Here is a 17,453-nt window from a genome sequence, read left to right as displayed (position 1 = left end):
AGAGGGAGGTGAGCGCATAGCGCTACAGTGCCATCCCCTGCTGTAGAGATGTAGAAGTGAGCCACAGCTGTCCAAGGAAGGCTTCGGGAGCGCTGCACACCAGCGGCTGCAGACACGGCTCCCAGGCAGGGCTATGGCCTCGGACCTACTGGCGACTGACTGGATGTGGTGGGCGTTACAGACAGCCCCTTGACACAGTCTCACGCCTTCCCCGAGAGGATTCTGATGGTTTTAGATCGAGGACTTGACATCTGTGACGCAGTTTGACTTATCCCGGGAACCCACGGTTCACCAAGCATCTCTGCCTCGCCCATCACATCCCAGGGGATTAGGCAGGGCAGGAAATACTGTTTTATTTTAAGATGAGGAAACCGAGGCTCAGAGCAAACTAGCCGTCCAAGGTTACTTGGCTTGTTAGTGGTAGAGCCAGAACACACATTGGGGAATTCTGTCTCCAGGATCCATGACAAGACCCTGGCCGCCCAGATGGCCCTTTGCCGTTGTAATAGTACCAAGCCTGAGAAAGAAGATAACCATTAGCCGCATCTCGTGTACATACTTTTCTGGTGTGCACAGAGTCGTGTCCACACTTTTCTCCTACGGTCAAGGAGTTTCACGAACCCCTGAAACATGTGAGATAGGAAAGTATCAGTTTGCCTCGACTCCTTGTTTCTCAGAGGAATAAGGTATCGTAGTCCTTTCCTTATGATTTATGCTCATCGAATCATAATGTTTTCTCTGAACGTGCCCAGGTATAGATGTCAGTACATTTCACACTTTGCAGTACTGTGGCCGCCTCTAAGATCAGAGTTCTGACCACTGGCTGATTGCCTTGCTGTGTTGGGAAATCACACGAGGGTGAAGAAGAGTCAGTGTTAGAGTTCTGGTTTGGGGTGATAGCTTCAGCAGTGTTTCCTGATTAGAACAGGTAGGTAAGACTGTTTCATGGCTGAATACATGTATCTCTGCTTTTCTGCCCCACACAGCTGCACGATGAGAATCGGAAGGGGGATTCATCCTGAAGGCATGCCGGGCTGGTGTCAGGGCTTCTCACTGGATGGTGGTAGTGGTGTACGAGCTTTGAAAGTCATCCAGCAAGGAAACCGCCCAGGGCTGATCTATAACATTGGTGGGTTACATTTGGAGCAGCGGGAGAATCAGAACCATTGGCCAATGACCTCAGGCTTGGAGGAATAAGCTGGCCATATGTTTTGGCCTGGCTGCAAGTGCTGATTTTCTCATTTGGCATTGGGTCAGGTATCTGTTCTCTGAATGCTAGATTGATATCAACACAGATCTGTTCTCCTAGGGACTAAGGAGCCACCTAAACACTGCCCTTTTGAGGTCTGGGACTCTGTTTAATCTCAGACTCACCTGTGTCAGGAAAGTATCGGTTTGGCTTGAATCCTTGTTTTTCATGGGAATAATAGGAACACTTAGAATGCTTTTCATCCTCCAAGCATTTCCCACGCATTCATTAAAACCTGCAAACCCTAAGAGGGTAAGAAGCATTGTTCTCCTTGAAACTGAAGCAGAGAGGTTAAGTGACTTGCCCAGATGCAAAGGGCAAGTCTGGGTCAGAAGTAGGATTATGATTAGGGTGTACACATTTGAGGCAGAAAATATAATAAAACGTGCTTAGCGGTTATAGTAATCAGAAGCCCCTAAACTAGCCTTACTTCTTGAGGTGGAGGGTGTTGAGGGAAGGGGAGAGTACTGTACGATGCACCTCATAGCCATCTGGGACACTCAAAAGACTTTCTGAAGAGTTAAGGTAAGTTTGATTTAAATATGTCTCAGGTTTAAAATGTTAGCAGTGCACCCTTCCTTTAGTATATAATTTCCAAAGATCTCAAAGCGCTGTTGAGTGTTGAATGCTGGAAAACCATCTAGAACTGTGCTGTCTGTCATTGAACCCTCTACGAGGATGGCAGTGCTCCATTTTACACCGTCCGGTGCAGCAGCGCCAGCCACGTGTGGCCACTGAGCACGCAGAGTACCTTACTAAGAAGTGGGGCAGGTGTGACCAAGGAATTGACTCTTGCGTTGTACTTGATTTTAATGAGTTTAAATAGCCATTCAGGATTAATGGCAACTGTAATTGGACAGTGCAGATACAAAGAGTCCTGTTGTAGAGGGAAAATCCGAGGTGGTATCATGTAGCTGTTTACCCTAAGTCCCGTGGAGGGCCAGAGGTAAGTTTAAGTATTTGAGGGCTTATTAGCAAGTCTCTTCCAAGTCCAGCTTCCTTTTCCTGTTTTTGGAACATGAATTCATCTGTGTTCTCCCTTGACAGGGGAGCTGTCTTCTTTAAGGCTGATGTTAAGATTTTTAGTAGAAGAAATAAATTTTCTGCGATCCTCCCACCAGGGATCGTTTTCTTTCTTTTATTGTTGTTGTTGTTGTTGTTGTTTGTTTGTTTGCCCGGGGTCATTTTCTGTACTTTGTCTTTACATCTGTTTGCTCCACCTCTTGAATAGGCAGAGGCTGTGTTTCATGCTCTGTTTGGCTATCTGCTGGGGTATCTTGTCCTTGATACAGTTCCTAAAGAAAGATACCACAGGTTGGCTAGAAGCTGCAGTTGGGACAGATTGTGGGGGGAAATGGAGGCTTGTGCCTTCTGAAGTACCAGGAAGCACAGAGTTCTGCAAAGAGGCAAACAGGTCTCCAGTCAGAAATAATGCTGTAGCATGCATATAAACTTGTATGCGAGGAGCATTCATTAAAAGTCACTGCACATGTTTTTAGGAACAGTACTGTGATAGGAATTTTGTTGTTACACCAAAGAAAGGGATAGAGGGGGTAGGCTAAGATAGGAGTTTATAATTCCTAAGGATCATGAGATCTTGGCATGTATTATCAAGGGAATTTGTGGAATCTCTCCCTTGAATATTTTTGAAGAATTAGATAACCAGCTCCCTATCAGGAGAGTTTAAAAGTGAAGTCCCAACATGAAAAGCCAGGGAGGACCTTGCCAGTTAGCCCTCCATGTACCTCCAAAAAGAAGGATTTTTGTACATTTTAATCTTACCAGATGTTCATTTATTGGGAGTTTGCTAAGGCAATCTAAGATGAAAAAGGACACAAAAAAGTCTGCTTTTCAAAAAAAATTGGGTCTTTATACTGTAGACTCTTTTTGTAATATCAAATTAAATATATCTTTTGTAGGCAGACTTTGTATTGGTTAAGATCAGCTAGCTGTGAATATCAACTTCTGACAATGCTTTCCTGTAGCAGGAAAAAAATGATAGGGTACATCTCCCTATTAGAGTATTTTTTTTTTAAGATTTTATTTATTTATTTGACAGAGAGAGAGAGAGACAGCGAGAGAGGGAACACAAGCAGGGGGAGTCGGAGAGGGAGAAGCAGGCCTCCTGCTGAGCAGGGAGCCCGATGTGGGGCTCGATCCCAGGTCCCTGGGATCATGACCTGAGCCGAAGGCAGACGCTTAACGACTGAGCCACCCAGGCACCCCCCCATTCAAGTATTACTTAGCATTTCTTAGCTACAGAATTTCAGACTTTTCCTGTTTTTGTGATTTGCTTAGTCTTTTTTTTTTTTTTTTTTTTAAGATTTTATTTATTTTTTGACAGAGAGAGACACAGCGAGAGAGGGAACCGAGCAGGGGGAGTGGGAGAGGGAGCAGGCTTCCTGCTGAGCAGGGAGCCCTGTGTGGGGCTCCATCCCAGGACTCTGGGATCATGACCTGAGCCGAAGGCAGACGCTTAACGACTGAGCCACCCAGGCGCCCCATTTGCTCAGTCTTTTAGGTATTTTGAAGACTTAGATTAAAGCAATACCAGCTTTTTTAAGCCAGTACACGTGAATTATGGAGTTAACAGACTAGAATATTTATAATTGGGGTTATGTTGGGACACCCAGGACATCTAGTTATCATGTCCTAAGATCTCTTCTTTTTTTATGGTCTCTTGACACTTGTTAACTGCTGAGGAGGGTCCTTGTAAATGTCCCATCATGATGTGAGCAAGGGCTCCCGAGGCAGTGTGCCTGGGGTTGAACCCAGCTGGGCCACTTACTGGCTCTGTGACCTAGTGCTTAAGTTTCCTCGTGTATAAAAAGGAAAGACTGAAAATACCATCTGATAAGGTTGTTAGGGAATTAAACGTAGAGCCTTTGGGAGAGGTGCATCCTGCATTAGGAATTCAATAAATATCATTTTTATTATTTCTAACTATAAATATTTTTATCCTTGTATAACCGGAGCTCAGCCTAGTGCCTTGAATATAGTTGCTGTATTTATTATCTGAATGAATGAATAATTTATCCCACTGAGTTTTGTAGTTTTTAAAATTGTCATCAGAGGGGCGCCTGGGTGGCTCAGTCGTTAGGCGTCTGCCTTTGGCTCGGGTCATGATCCCAGGGTCCTGGGATCGAGCCCCGCATCGGGCTCCCTGCTCCGCGGGAGGCCTGCTTCTCCCTCTCCTACTCCCCCTGCTTGTGTTCTCTCTCTCACTGTGTCTCTCTGTCAAAAAAAAAAAAAAAAAAAATCTTTAAAAAAAAATAAAATTGCCATCAGAGTTTTTAAGATAATTCAGTGCTGTTTCCCTTCTTTCTTTCTTTGGGATCCAGTGTTTGGAGATGACATGGTAGGTGCTGGAAACATTTATCTTGTGAATGAATACATCTGTAATATTTAGCTTCATGTTTCAGCTGGGTTCTTGGACAGTGGGCTAAAAGAAAGTCCTAGAGAAGAGTCCGCTGTGTTTCGGGCCGTGCAGGATCCAGTTAAGTAATCTGAAATTTCTGCCATATGTGAAAGGGGCAAGTTCCCAAGGAGGAAATTTTGTGTCCCAGATGTAAACAGAAATGTATTATATGAACTGTCTTAGTAGTCCCTTGGTGAACGGAAACTACCAGTACCTGTGGCTGAACACCTGCATGTCTTAGTTGCTGTTGTGATGGGGCAGCCTTTATGGAGAAGCTAGGAATTATGAAACTTTTACTGAAACTTTTTAAGGCTGAAGTGGGCATAAAGAATAAGACTTTGAGTACAGTTGTTCTCATTCCATTCTTGGAAGGCTTGACAGCATCTCTGGGTGATAATGATTATTTTCTCAGGGCAAGTATGTACTTGTGAAGCCTACTGATTTCTGTCAGACCATGAATTTTCTTTCTTCTGATTAACTCATGGAAGTGGTACTTATTATTTGCAGGGATTGATGTCAAGAAAGGCCGAGGTCGATATATTGACACCTGTATGGTCATCTTTGCCCCTCGTTACCTGTTAGATAATAAATCATCTCACAAGCTTGCATTTGCACAGAGGGAATTTGCCCGGGGACAGGTAAGTAGTTTACTTTTGAAGAATGACTAGTGTTTATTTAACAGCACGGAGAGTTTTAATGCCATGGCTTATCTCTCCATCAGCACTGTGAGTTTTGTGATGTGAATGACCATTTTGTGCCTTTGGAACCCTAACTAGCTCGTGGTAGAGGGCTCAGAGTAGGTGGTTGCTCAGGAAACATTTGCTGTCTTGACTTGATTTGTTGACTAAAGCCAGTGATCCTGTGTATTTTAGGGAACAGCCAATCCTGAAGGTTACATTTCCACCCTTCCTGGTTCCAGTGTGGTGTTCCATTGGCCTCGGAATGACTACGATCAGCTCTTATGTGTCAGATTGATGGATGTTCCCAACTGTATTTGGTCTGGAGGCTTTGAAGTCAACAAGAATAATTCCTTCCATATCAACATGAGGTAAATTCAGAGACTGTATTTAAACAAAAAGTAGTCGTGTTTGAGGAGAAGTAATGTAAACAGTGAGCTGTAAATACCATGTACAATGGAGATATCTACAAGTCTATAAAAAGTAAATAGTAATATTACTCTTCATGAAATGGGCACATTTCTAGCTCAAAGTTCTTAAAACTTGCAGTGACCAGATAAATATGACAGAATGTTTTGATGGAATGAATTAAAGGGCATGTTGACAGTTTTGACCATGGTGCAGTTGCTGTGGGCTGAGGTTGTAAATCCAAGGGGCTGCACTGAGCTCGTGATTGCCTGCAGCTCTGAAAATTCTGTTTGTATTTAGATGCTAACGTTATTTATAGATGGTTTTGTATATTCTTCCACATTGTGTATGCTCTTTTCTCACTTGGTCGATTTAGTAAATTATCAGGCCTTCTTTACCCAACCCAGTGACCCTCAGGTCCTTATTAAGAAAAATTAAACAGATTCAGTCTCAACTACCACAGGATGACTTTTTTCTTTCTGCTTTCATCACATGCTTTTTTTTAAAAAATACTAATTTTTTTAATTGTGATAAAATACACATACCTATAAGAAAGAGAACACAAAGACACAGATTATTTTTGTGGGCCTCAGGCACATAACATGAAATTTACCATCTTAACCATTTTTAAATTCACTAGGTTAAGTGTGTTCCTACTATAGGGCAGCGAAGTGTCCAGAACTCTTCTTGTCTTGCAGAATGAAACTCTATACCCATTAACAACAACTATGCATCTCCCCCTTCTTCATGTTAGTATCACACTGTTTTGAATAATGTAGCTTTGTAATGAGTTGTGAAATCAGGAAATGTGAGACCTCCAACTTTGTTCTTTTTTTAGGATTATTTTGGGGGCTCCTGGCTGATTCAGTTTGTAGGGCATGTGATACTTGATCTTGGGGTTATAAGTTCAACCCCAAGTTCAACCCCTTGGGTGTAGAGATTACTTAAAAATAAAATATTTTTTAAAAAAGATTATTTTGGTTGTTGGAATTCTTTGAGATTCTATCAGAATTTCAGGGTAAATTTTTCTATCTCTGGAAAAAAACCACTTGGGATTTGGGTAGGAACTGTATTAAATCTGTAGATCCACATTGGGCAGCATTGCCATCTGAACAACATTAAGTCTTTGGATCTGTACACATGGGATGCCTTTCCATTTATTTGTGTCCTGTTTAGTTTCTTTCATCAAATGCTTTGGCAGCTAAAGACACTGAAATCTTTGCTATTTTGATGCATTTAGAAATAAAATTTAAGCTTTTGTACTTTATGGTTAGTTCTCCATTGAGAACACTCTTGTAAAGGAACAGAAAAAAGGCTGATTTAAGAAGAGATGATGCAAAATAGTATCTACATTTGACTTTTTAAAACACGCATTATCTGAAGGTTGTTTTTTTCTTTGTGGTCAGTGGTGTACCCTTCTAATTTCCTTTTGCCCTGGCCCTGATTAGAGTCCATTGCATTTGGTAAAGGGGTTTTCAAGCCGTGTTTCTAGGAGTCGTCAGGGGGTTTAAGGAGGTGACTTCAGGGGCTGAGGGAGCCAAGTGGGCAGGGCTCCAGTGCACTCGTCCCTGTTTCAACCAGAACTCTTGTCTGTTAGTATCCTGTGTCCCCACCAGACTTAATGGGGTGGGGTGGTGAGGAATTGCTTCTGCAGCTAAAACCACCAGTGGTTTATGTACTGCTTGGGTGGAGGTCACCTGGATATGTTGTGTGAGAAGAAGCCAATTCAGAATTAAGCAAAAGTTGTTCATGACTACTTCAAGGAAGGAAGGGAGGAAGAAAAAATGTGTGGAGGCGGGGGAAGAAGATGGTATGTGTACCTCTGTTAACCCTTTGGAGTGGTTTTAGTGCACAGAGCTACTGAGCATGGGCCCACAGCCTCTTTCTTTGCCCTCCTCCATGTTTACATTTTGAAACTGTTTAAACCTACAGAAAACTCACAAGTGGTATAAAGAATACCCCTTTATCTTTCACCTGGATTAACTACATGTCAGCATTTTGCTGTGTCCTTGCTTTGTCTCCACGCATGCACGCATGCAATCTTTTTCGAGCCATTTGAAAGTAAATTGAAGTCATCCTGTTAGTTTAGCTGTAAAAACTTCATTTATCTACCCAAAGACGAGGGCATTTTTCTGAGTCAATATACTGTCATTACACACTGAAGAAATTGAATATTGGTTTGTTTTCTGCTTTTTTTTTTAAGGTAATCTCTACACCCAACATAGGGCTCAAACTCACGACCCAGAGATCGAGAATCCCATGTTCTACCGACTGGCCCCCTGGGCGCCCCCTGATAAAGTCTTTTGAAACGTCCTTCATAGGGGTGCCGGTGGCACAGTCAGTGACACAGTCACATGTCATTTGGCATCCGATTCTTGGTTTTGGCTCAGGTTGTGATCTTAGGATCATGAGATCGAGTCCTGTGTCTGGCTCCATGCTCAGCGTGGAGTCTACTTGGGATTCTCTGTCCCTCTCCTTCTGCCCTTCATACTCACGCGTGTGCTCGCGCACTCTCTCTCTCTCTCTCCGGAATAAATAAATCTGAAAAAAAAAAGAAAGAAAGAAATGTCTTTCATAGCAGCTCCCTTCCTCCTGATTGAGGATCTGGTCACAGATCATGCATTTTATTCGGCAGATCTCATCCACTTTAACCTACAGTACTCCTACTTTTCCTTTTTTGCCTTTTTTGACATTGGAATTTTTAAAGATTCCAAGCCAGTTTCTTGTAGAATGTTCTATTTTCTGGATTTCTCTGAGAGTTTCCTATACATAGATTTAGATCAGACGTTTTTGGTAAGAATACTACATATATGGTGTTACATGTTACTCAGTGGGTCACACAGGAAGCCTGTGACATCTGTTGGTCCCATTATTGATGTTGCTAAATTCAGTCATCACTTGATTAGGGTGGTGTCCACCAGATCTCTCTATTGTAAAGTTACCTTTGATTCTTTGTAAACAGTAGTAGACCACTGGGGGGATAATTTGAGACTGTGTGTATATTCTGCTCCCCGGAAACCTTTCACCCACTGGTTTGATGGTTCTTGCCTGAATCAGTGATTGCCTTGGTGGTTGCAAAATGGTGATTTTCTAATTATTTCATTTCTTCCACATTTATTAACTGATATTCTTTTGAAGGAAGAGCTCCCTCATTCTCTCCAGTGATCTCTCTATATTTAAATACACATACACGTATACATAAACACACACATATAGAAGAAAAATCAAGGTTTACATACTGGTAGCTACTGGTGGATTCTTCCTCACCTTCCATCATCCTACCGTGAAAACCCTGGTTAGTAATAACATCCATACATTAGTTTGAACCATGTGAAATTGCTCTTTTTTTATGTCAAAGCAATCTAATGTCTAGACTGTTTACTCATTGGCTACGCTGGCACTATTACCCAAAACAGGCCCACCAAGTAAAATATATTGGCTTTACTATGTACCGACAACGTGCTGTTCAGAAGTTGCTTGGATGAATTCTTTTTTATTCAGTGTGATTACGGGGTCAGTTTCTACTTTTCGAGTGTGATCAAAGAGCACACAGTGGTGTCGGTTGAGGTCCAGACCATATCACGATAGCGAGAAGTCTGGGTGAGCTGTAACTTGTTTCCTCCATGGTGTGCATGTTTCCTTTACGTGCAGAGATACCCTGGGGAAGTGCTTTTTCCTGCGCGTGGAAATCACTCTCCGAGGAGCTACCTACAGGATCTCGTTCAGTGACACGGACCAGTTACCCCCGCCTTTCAGAATTGACAACTTTTCTAAGGTATTGGGTGGGGTCATGAGCCAGTTTGGCTGTTTCATGTGTGGGAAGGTGGAGTGTAAATTATAAAGTACTGCCTTTAAGATAAGGGTGAAATGCATTTTAAACTTGGATTGGAAAGAAACTATATGGGGATCTCTGCAGCCGGACAACCCTAGACACCCTTACCCTCAGGAGGTGGCTTCTGCTAGTTAGTTTGATTGCTGGGCAGCCTTGTCCAGAAGTGACTTCTCAGCCCACCATAATCATTCTGACTGGATTGTTTGGTGGACATGGTGCCCTCTGTCCTCTGTAGACACTCCACACAAACAGAGAGAGGAATCAGAATCAGATTGTCCGGTGACAACGGGAATGGGCACCTCTCCTGTTGCTTCATTACAGTGAACATTTTTTATAAATCTTCCAAGGAAAGCCAAAATGGAAATCAGAAGAGGCTCTTTTAAATTATGCCTCTGAGGGGCACCTGGGTGGCTCAGTCATTGAGCGTCTGCCTTCAGCTCAGGTCATGATCCCGGGGTCCTGGGATTGAGCCCGCAATGGGCTCCCTGCTCAGAGGAGAGTCTGCTTCTCCCTCTTCCACTCCCCTGCTTATGTTCCCTCTCTCGTTGTCTCTCTCTCTCTCTCTCTGTCAAGTTAAAAAATAAAATAAATAAATAAATAAATAAATTATGCCTCTGAGTAACAGCATCTTATGTGACTTCCCATAGCTGAATTCCAGAATTTGTATTCCTTTCTGTGTTCAGAGTGGATCCCAAGGGGTTGGGTGGGGGGAGCGGTGAGAGTAGAGGAGATGGCCCGTGTCCTTTAGCTGTTGGGCTTGGTGCAGTTGGGAAGATGATTAGAAAGGCATTTGAAGAGGCTAGAGGATTATGCTTATGATTGTGGTTTTGCTCTGTGTAGGATTCGCTTGGGCAGGATCTGGAACTTGAGCCTAGGGAGCACTGACTCACTTTCCAGTAATACCGCTCTGAACGGAAGTTCTCTTTCTCCTCTCTGCCGTTACCGTAGGTTCCAGTGGTCTTTACTCAGCATGGGGTAGCTGAACCCAGGCTCCGAACCGAAGTGAAGCCCATGACTTCATTGGATTACGCCTGGGATGAACCCACCCTGCCTCCTTTCATCACGCTGACCGTGAAGGGGGCAGGCTCCTCGGAGCTCAACTGCAACATGAATGATTTCCAGGATAACCGACAGCTTTATTATGAAAACTTCATTTACATTGCTGCTACGTATACATTCTCGGGGTAATTCTGGGTTAAACTACTGTTCTCATAAAGCAGAAGGCTCTAATTATTAACTGGTTTTAAATTTTAAGCAGTTCTCAAGAGGCCCAAAGGATGAAGGAAGATTCCTTCCATTCTTTAACAAATCCTAGGCTCAGGGTCTATCTTGAGAGGTCTTAGGCTAAACCCTTGTCTTCTGGCTAGATTAAATTTATCCGAAGAGGCAAGACTGTTCTTTTTCTTTAAAGATCTCCCCAATAATCCATTCTAGCATTTAACAATCCTCCCATAAGGTATTATTCTCATATCCTCAGTTCCTCTTGTTTAAGGTGGTATTTTTTAGTATAATTTTTAAACTTCTTGCTATTTTTATCTCTTTCCTCATTTGAAACTGACTAATCTTTATCATAATTATTCAAATCGTCATTCTGACTCCCCTCTCCCATTGAGAATACTGGTCATCACCGATAGCCAACCAGAGTAGCTCAACTTGACAGTAATTCGAGCCACCTGAGAATTATAACCTTCACTGTCCTCTGACTAGTTGTATTTAGGAAACTCAGGCGAGGAATAGCAAGTTTATTCCAACTCTGTTGTTAGATTGGTACATAGAGATTCAAAACATTGGGCTTTCAAAAACTAGTCATTCCACCAACATGTAAATACAATTGATTGTTTCTGTGCCAGTTATGGGGCCAGTTTTTAAGTTTACCTGTGGGAAAAATGGGGAAAATAGCTAAATCTTTAGCACGACAAATATAACTCACTCATTGTACAGGACATTTAAAGTCAGATCCCTTTCCAAAATGTTCTGAATAATTTTGCTTATGAATGATATTTTTGTATGTGCCTGAGGCTCACAAAATAATCTCTGGGTCTGGTGGTACCACTCACCTACCTAGAGCCCAGATTTCACTAGTAATGAATTGAACGGGCATCTTGGCTTATAATAGCCATTCTTTTCCTTGTTTGTTACAGATCTCTTTGGAAATAATGGTGCTGGGTTGTTTATCTTGTTGTAATTAAGTCAGTCTGCCTGTTTCTTTTTAAAGATTATGGCACTTGCCAGAGTGACATGCTTAAGGTTTTAGTGCCTGAAAAACCAGTTCTTAATCTGTTGCTAATCATGTTTTTCTCTTTATGTTCTCATGTTAAATTCCAGTAGTTATTATGCTCTTTAACTGAAGAATCCTGATGGGTGATTATGAGTTTAATGGGTTGGGCAGATAGGGAGCAGATAAAACAAGACCTTCCTAAGAATCTTGGTGTGTAGAGAGATTGCACCATGTTTCAGTGTATTTTAGACACTATTTCTTTGCATTCTTGCAGAGAACAAATGCTGAGGAAGAGACTAGTTTTGTTTTTGTTGGCTTTTAGTTTCCGTTGAGGTGAAATGCACACAACATAAAATTAACCGCTTAAAAATGAACAGTTCAGTGACATTTAGTGCATTCGTGATGTTGTGCAGCCACCACCCCCATCTAGTTCCAGAACATTTTCATCAGTCCAAGAAGAAACGCCCAGCCCATTAAGCAGTTACTCCCCGTCACCCTCTTCTCCCCAGCCCCTGGCAACCAGGAGTCTGCTTTCTGTCCCTAAGGATTTACCTATTCCAGATATTTCCCATAAATTGAATCACCAATACGTGACCCTTTGTATCTGGCTTCTTTCACTTAGCATAGTTTTCAAGGTTTGTCCACGCTGTAGCTTGTGTCAGAATCCCCTACCTGTCATGGCTGAGTAATATTCTGTTGTATGGGCGTACCACACCCTGTTGTCCATTCCTCTGTTGATGGGCACCAGTTGTGGTCTCCCAACTTTCGGCCACTGTGAAGGGTGCTGCTGTAACATGCCTCTGCACTTGTTTGTTTAAGTACTCGTTTCCAGTTCCTTTGTGTGTACACCTAGGAGCGAAATTGCTGGGTTCTGTGGTATTTCTATGTGTAACTTTTTGAGGAACTGCTGTCCTGTTCTCCGTGGCAGCTGAATCACTGTACGTTCCCACTAGCAATGTACAAGCGTTCTGTTTCTCCACGGCCCCCCAACACTTGCTATTTTACATTTTTTTGATTGTAGGCTACCTCCTGGGTGTATAGTAACTTCTGCTGGTGGTTTTGATTTGCATTTCCTTAATAACTCACGATGTTGAGCTTTTCATGTGCTTATGGGCCATTTGTGTATCTTTGGAGAAATGTCTGTTCAAATCCTCTACTCATTTTAAAATTTATTTTTTTCCATCTTATTGTTGAGTTTGAAGAGTTCCTTGTATAATATGGATAAAAATTCTGTATGAGCTATATGATTTGCAAATATCTTCTCTCCCATTTTGTGAATTGGCTTTTTACTTTGTTCTTGGTGTCCCTTGAAGGGCAGAAGTTTTTAATTTTGTTGAAATCGGATTTATGTGTTGTTTATTTTTGCCACTTGTACTTTTTTGGTCATGAAAACTTAATTTTTCACTCCGAATTTACCGGTCCCTTTTTGATGATAGAGATTAGTGGAAACAGGAGAATAATCTAAATAAAATCTTATGAAAATACCCCAAAGTGTAGCTAGGCTGCAACATTCCATAAAGCTTAGGATTCTTAAGCCATGGAGAAACACAAAACGATCGAGTTGGAAGAAGGTGATTATAAACCCTTTGTTTTCTTTTCATCCTAAAGGGACTTCTGATTTCTTGCCAAGCCTTGGGGATGCAGTGATGCTGATCTTCTGTCTGGCAAAGAATAGAGCTAATTCTTGGACCCTTGGAATGTCTGGCTTAATTTGGGGGGGGCGGGGGGAAGCTCTAAAGTTATATAGTCATTCTTTTATGTCTGAATTTTAAGGCACTAAAATCATCAGCAGAGGGGAAATATCAGTATGTCTTCTGACAAGTGCATCTTTGAACTGTACAAGAAAACAGCCCAACCTTGATCTTTCCACAACTTTGAGTTAGACTTTTTCTTCTATGATTAAAAAAAAGTTTCCTCTTTACAGATGAGGTTTTAAGCATTTTAAGCATTTTCTTCTGAGTACTTGAATACACATTTGAGTATATGTAGATACATGTATGTCTATCTGCATTATCATCTTAATTCTAGTTTACAGGAGGGGACGGGAAGGCCTGTGGCCTCCAGCAAGACCACTGCCTGTGCAGAGCTTGTCTTGGATGTCTCACCAAAGACACAAAGAGTCATTTTAAAGAAGAAGGTAAGAGAACCTAGCACTTAGAATTTAGAAGAGGAGGTGTTTAGTCCTGGAGGGGACTCCGGTCATCCAGTCCAGCCCCTCCTCATGCACAGGGAGGGCAATGGATGCAGGCTGGATGGCTGGCTCAGGGCGGGAACACCGAGGTGCAGGAGTGACTTGAAGAGGAGGGAGATTGCCGGGGCACCTGGGTGGCTCAGTCGTTAGGCGTCTGCCTTCAGCTCAGGTCATGATCCCAGCGTCCTGGGATCGAGCCCCGCATCGGGCTCCCTGCTTGGAGGGAGATTGCCAACTCTGATTATTTAAATCACATTTCCCTGAAGGCTGTGTTCCCAAAGGTTTTCCATAATGTAAATTACACAATCCAAAAATAACCCTGGTAAGTGAATGTGTCTTTACCACCCCATTGCCCTAATGCTGACAAAGGACACCTTTTATAACCAAAAGTGGTATCAATGTGTGTCAGTGATGTAGCTTCATTTGGATTTGAGTTTGTGCAACTCCTCTCAAATTTTTAATTGGGGAAAGGGGCAGATTCAAATCATTTCAAATTTTGTACATCAAATGAAACCTTAAATGTGTTCTTAATTCACTTTTTATATTTGAACAGCTTTATTGAGGTATAATTCATACAGCACACAGGCCCCCGACTTACAGTGTACGATTCGGAGTTTGTAGTATACCCACAGATAGGCACAAGTGTCATCACACTCAATCCCAGAACATTTCATCACCTCTAGAAGAAACCCTGTTCCCCCCGCTCTTGCCCCATTTTCCTCTTACTCCCCAGCCCTAAGCAATCACTAACCTCACTTTCTGTCTCTCTGTACTTCCCTGTTCTAGACTTCCATATGAATGGTGTTTTCTGAGTGGCCTCTTGGCACTGAGCCTGATGTGTCCAAGGTTCACCCCTCTGTCACTCTATCAGTACTTCTGCATGTATTCTTGTACATATTCAGTTCAAAGTCATATAATTCAGATTTGCTTACAGTGTTATCACACTCTTTTTGTGCAAGGCTATGCCTATGTGTGAGATGCATTTTGGAAATAAGATTCGGGAATGGTGATGACTAAAGAGACCATGAGGCATAGTAATTAAAAGTAAAGGGGTCTGGAGGCTTTTACTGGGAATTCTGAAGAAGAAAAACTTTGAAAAGCAATAATCTAAAAATTAAAAGCAGCAGGTCCAACAGAAGTCAAGTGAATTGAAAAAAATGGCAGAGCCCTTGGAAATGATGTTGTCAGATGGCTTTCCAAGAATGTTCAAGTTGATGAGGATGTTAGCATGAATGGAGACAGGCTCAGGAGTAAAGGTGATTTGCCAGCTGGGATTCGAGCACCAGGTGTGATCAGCAAAACAGAAATGATAAATAACTGTAATTTCCAAGGGCTAGGTGACTGTGAAGCAGACAAAAACAGATTTTTTTTATGAAGTAGGAAAAACATTTTGAAAAAGATGTTATAATTTGTATAACATTTTTACTGCTGTTAATTTCCCTTGATGAGGATGAAAACTGGTACATAGGAGGGTAGATCTAAATGAGTTACGTTGACATCCCAAACTAGGCTATGTTCCAAGAATTAGCATTAGGAAAGGGTCCTCTGCTCTTCAACTGGAAACCAACAGTAGAAAGTCTGACATTTTGGGTTTTTGGTTGGTTGGTTGGTTGGTTTTTGTCCTTTTACTTTTTATTTTGAAAGAATCTCAAACTCAGAGAAAAACTGGCAGAAATTCTGTAGAAGGAATGCTGTGATTTTGATTTGTCCTGTTACTGTTGATGTTAACTTTAGCACTTGATGAAGGTGGTGGTTGCCAACCTTCTGTACTGTAGAGCAAAGTTTTTCTCTTTCCCTTGTATTTAGTAAATACTTTGTGGACAGGTACTTTGAGACTGTAGATATCCTCATCTTCTTCAGATTTTCTGTGTATTGTGTCTATGTATTGGCTTAGACTTCCATAATGAAACACTATAGACTGGATGACTGGAATAATGGGAATTCATTTCTCACAGTTCTGGAGGCTGGGAGGTCCAGGATCAGGGTGCTGGCCATTTGGTTCTCTGCTGAGGGTCCACTTCCTGGCTTGTAGACTTCCGCCTTCTCACTATGTCCTCAAATGGCAGAGTCTGAGAGGCGGGGGAGAAAGCAAGCTCGTTGGTGCCTGTCCTTGTAATGGCACTAATTACTAATTCCATCAGGAGAGTCCTACCCATATGCCCTGATCTAAACCTAATTATCACCCAAAGGTTCCATTTCCAAATACCATCAAAATTTCAGATTAGGTCTCTACCGTAAGAATTTTGGGCAGGGCTGTCAGTGTGGTCCATAGCTTCGTGTATGTCATCAGGATGGATTCTTCTTTTCTTCAGTGGGTTACCTGTTGCTGTCAGGATATATTTAATGCTTAATTCCCATATTCGGCCAGTGGGAGCTCTTTTATCTTCAGTGTCCTTTTGACATATACCCCTCATTCCTTGAACACGTCTGTACTTTCTAACAGCAGGTTATTCTGGGCTCATCTGTACTTTCCTTGCTGCATTTCTGGATTTGCCCCTTCTTCAGGGAGCCCTGATCCCTCCTAGCAGAGAGTGGAAGTTGGAAAGCTAAGATGCGTACACTAGGTGCACTTGTTGCTACTGTAGTGTCGTTTCCAGGCTCTCCCAGGAGATAGAGCCAGGGGTTTTCTGTGCACGGCATATGTGTACATACACACGAGTGCCCGCACCCACACTGTAATATATGTACATGTACATACAGAGTATACATGTGTATACACACACATATTCTATATAAGTATTTATATATTTTGCATATTTCTCTATCTCTGTATTTTAAGAACCAGCAGTTCACACTGATATTTCCAATTCCAGTCCAACATCACAAATTCATCCTAATTTTCTCCCTTCCCATGTTTGTAAGTCCCTTGTCCAGCACTAAGAACGTATTTACTAATTTGATCACTTCCTCTGAATGTAACCCATTTTCTGTCACCAGAGTTGCACCCAATCCCCTGTGTGAACACACGCTGGGACCTGGCTGGGACTCTGATCTCTACGTCCTAGACAGCAAGCACCCTTGTCAACCTCCAACCCTCACAGGAATGCTCTTCTCACCTCTCCCTGCCTCTGACGGCCCACACTAAGCTTCCAGCCTCCAGTCCCGTGGAGGACTGGACCATCACCTACCTTGGGCTTCAACACCACACTCTGGGCTGTCCACCCCCTCCCCCCACTGCCAACACTCACAGTCCCCATGGACTTCTGTCTTCCTCAGTGTCATCTCAAGGTTTTCAGGCTAAATTGTGAGGGAAGGAGGGCGGGAAGGGAAGTGGAAGGAGAATGGTACATCTCAGATTTTTTTTTTCATTTTATTATGTTAATCACCATACATTACATCATTAGTTTTTGATGTAGTGTTCCATGATTCATCGTTTGTGCATAACACCCAGTGCCCCACGCAGAACGTGCCCTCTTTAATACCCATCACCAGGCTAACCCATCCCCCCACCCCCCTCCCC

General features: G+C 42.5%; 1 protein-coding gene across 4 annotated transcripts in view; it reads left to right on the top strand.

Annotated features, from left to right (window-relative positions):
- VPS13D (vacuolar protein sorting 13 homolog D) overlaps positions 1 to 17,453 on the top strand; it is a 241,022-nt gene that overhangs the window by 109,380 nt on the left and 114,189 nt on the right. For all 4 annotated transcript variants that reach the window (XM_025855733.2, XM_025855732.2, XM_073903327.1 and 1 more), the window contains 6 exons: positions 987 to 1,129; positions 5,175 to 5,305; positions 5,540 to 5,715; positions 9,404 to 9,527; positions 10,533 to 10,768; positions 13,831 to 13,939. In XM_025855733.2, coding sequence (XP_025711518.1) covers positions 987 to 1,129; positions 5,175 to 5,305; positions 5,540 to 5,715; positions 9,404 to 9,527; positions 10,533 to 10,768; positions 13,831 to 13,939 — 919 coding nt within the window. The remainder of the gene's footprint in view (positions 1 to 986; positions 1,130 to 5,174; positions 5,306 to 5,539; positions 5,716 to 9,403; positions 9,528 to 10,532; positions 10,769 to 13,830; positions 13,940 to 17,453) is intronic.

The sequence above is a fragment of the Callorhinus ursinus genome, unplaced genomic scaffold (genome assembly GCF_003265705.2).
Source record: "Callorhinus ursinus isolate GAN/ISIS: 27379988/994484 unplaced genomic scaffold, GSC_fseal_2.0 scaffold18, whole genome shotgun sequence".
NCBI lineage: Eukaryota > Metazoa > Chordata > Mammalia > Carnivora > Otariidae > Callorhinus > Callorhinus ursinus.
Note: the sequence above shows the minus strand (reverse complement) of the source record. Positions and strands in the feature narration are given on the sequence as shown.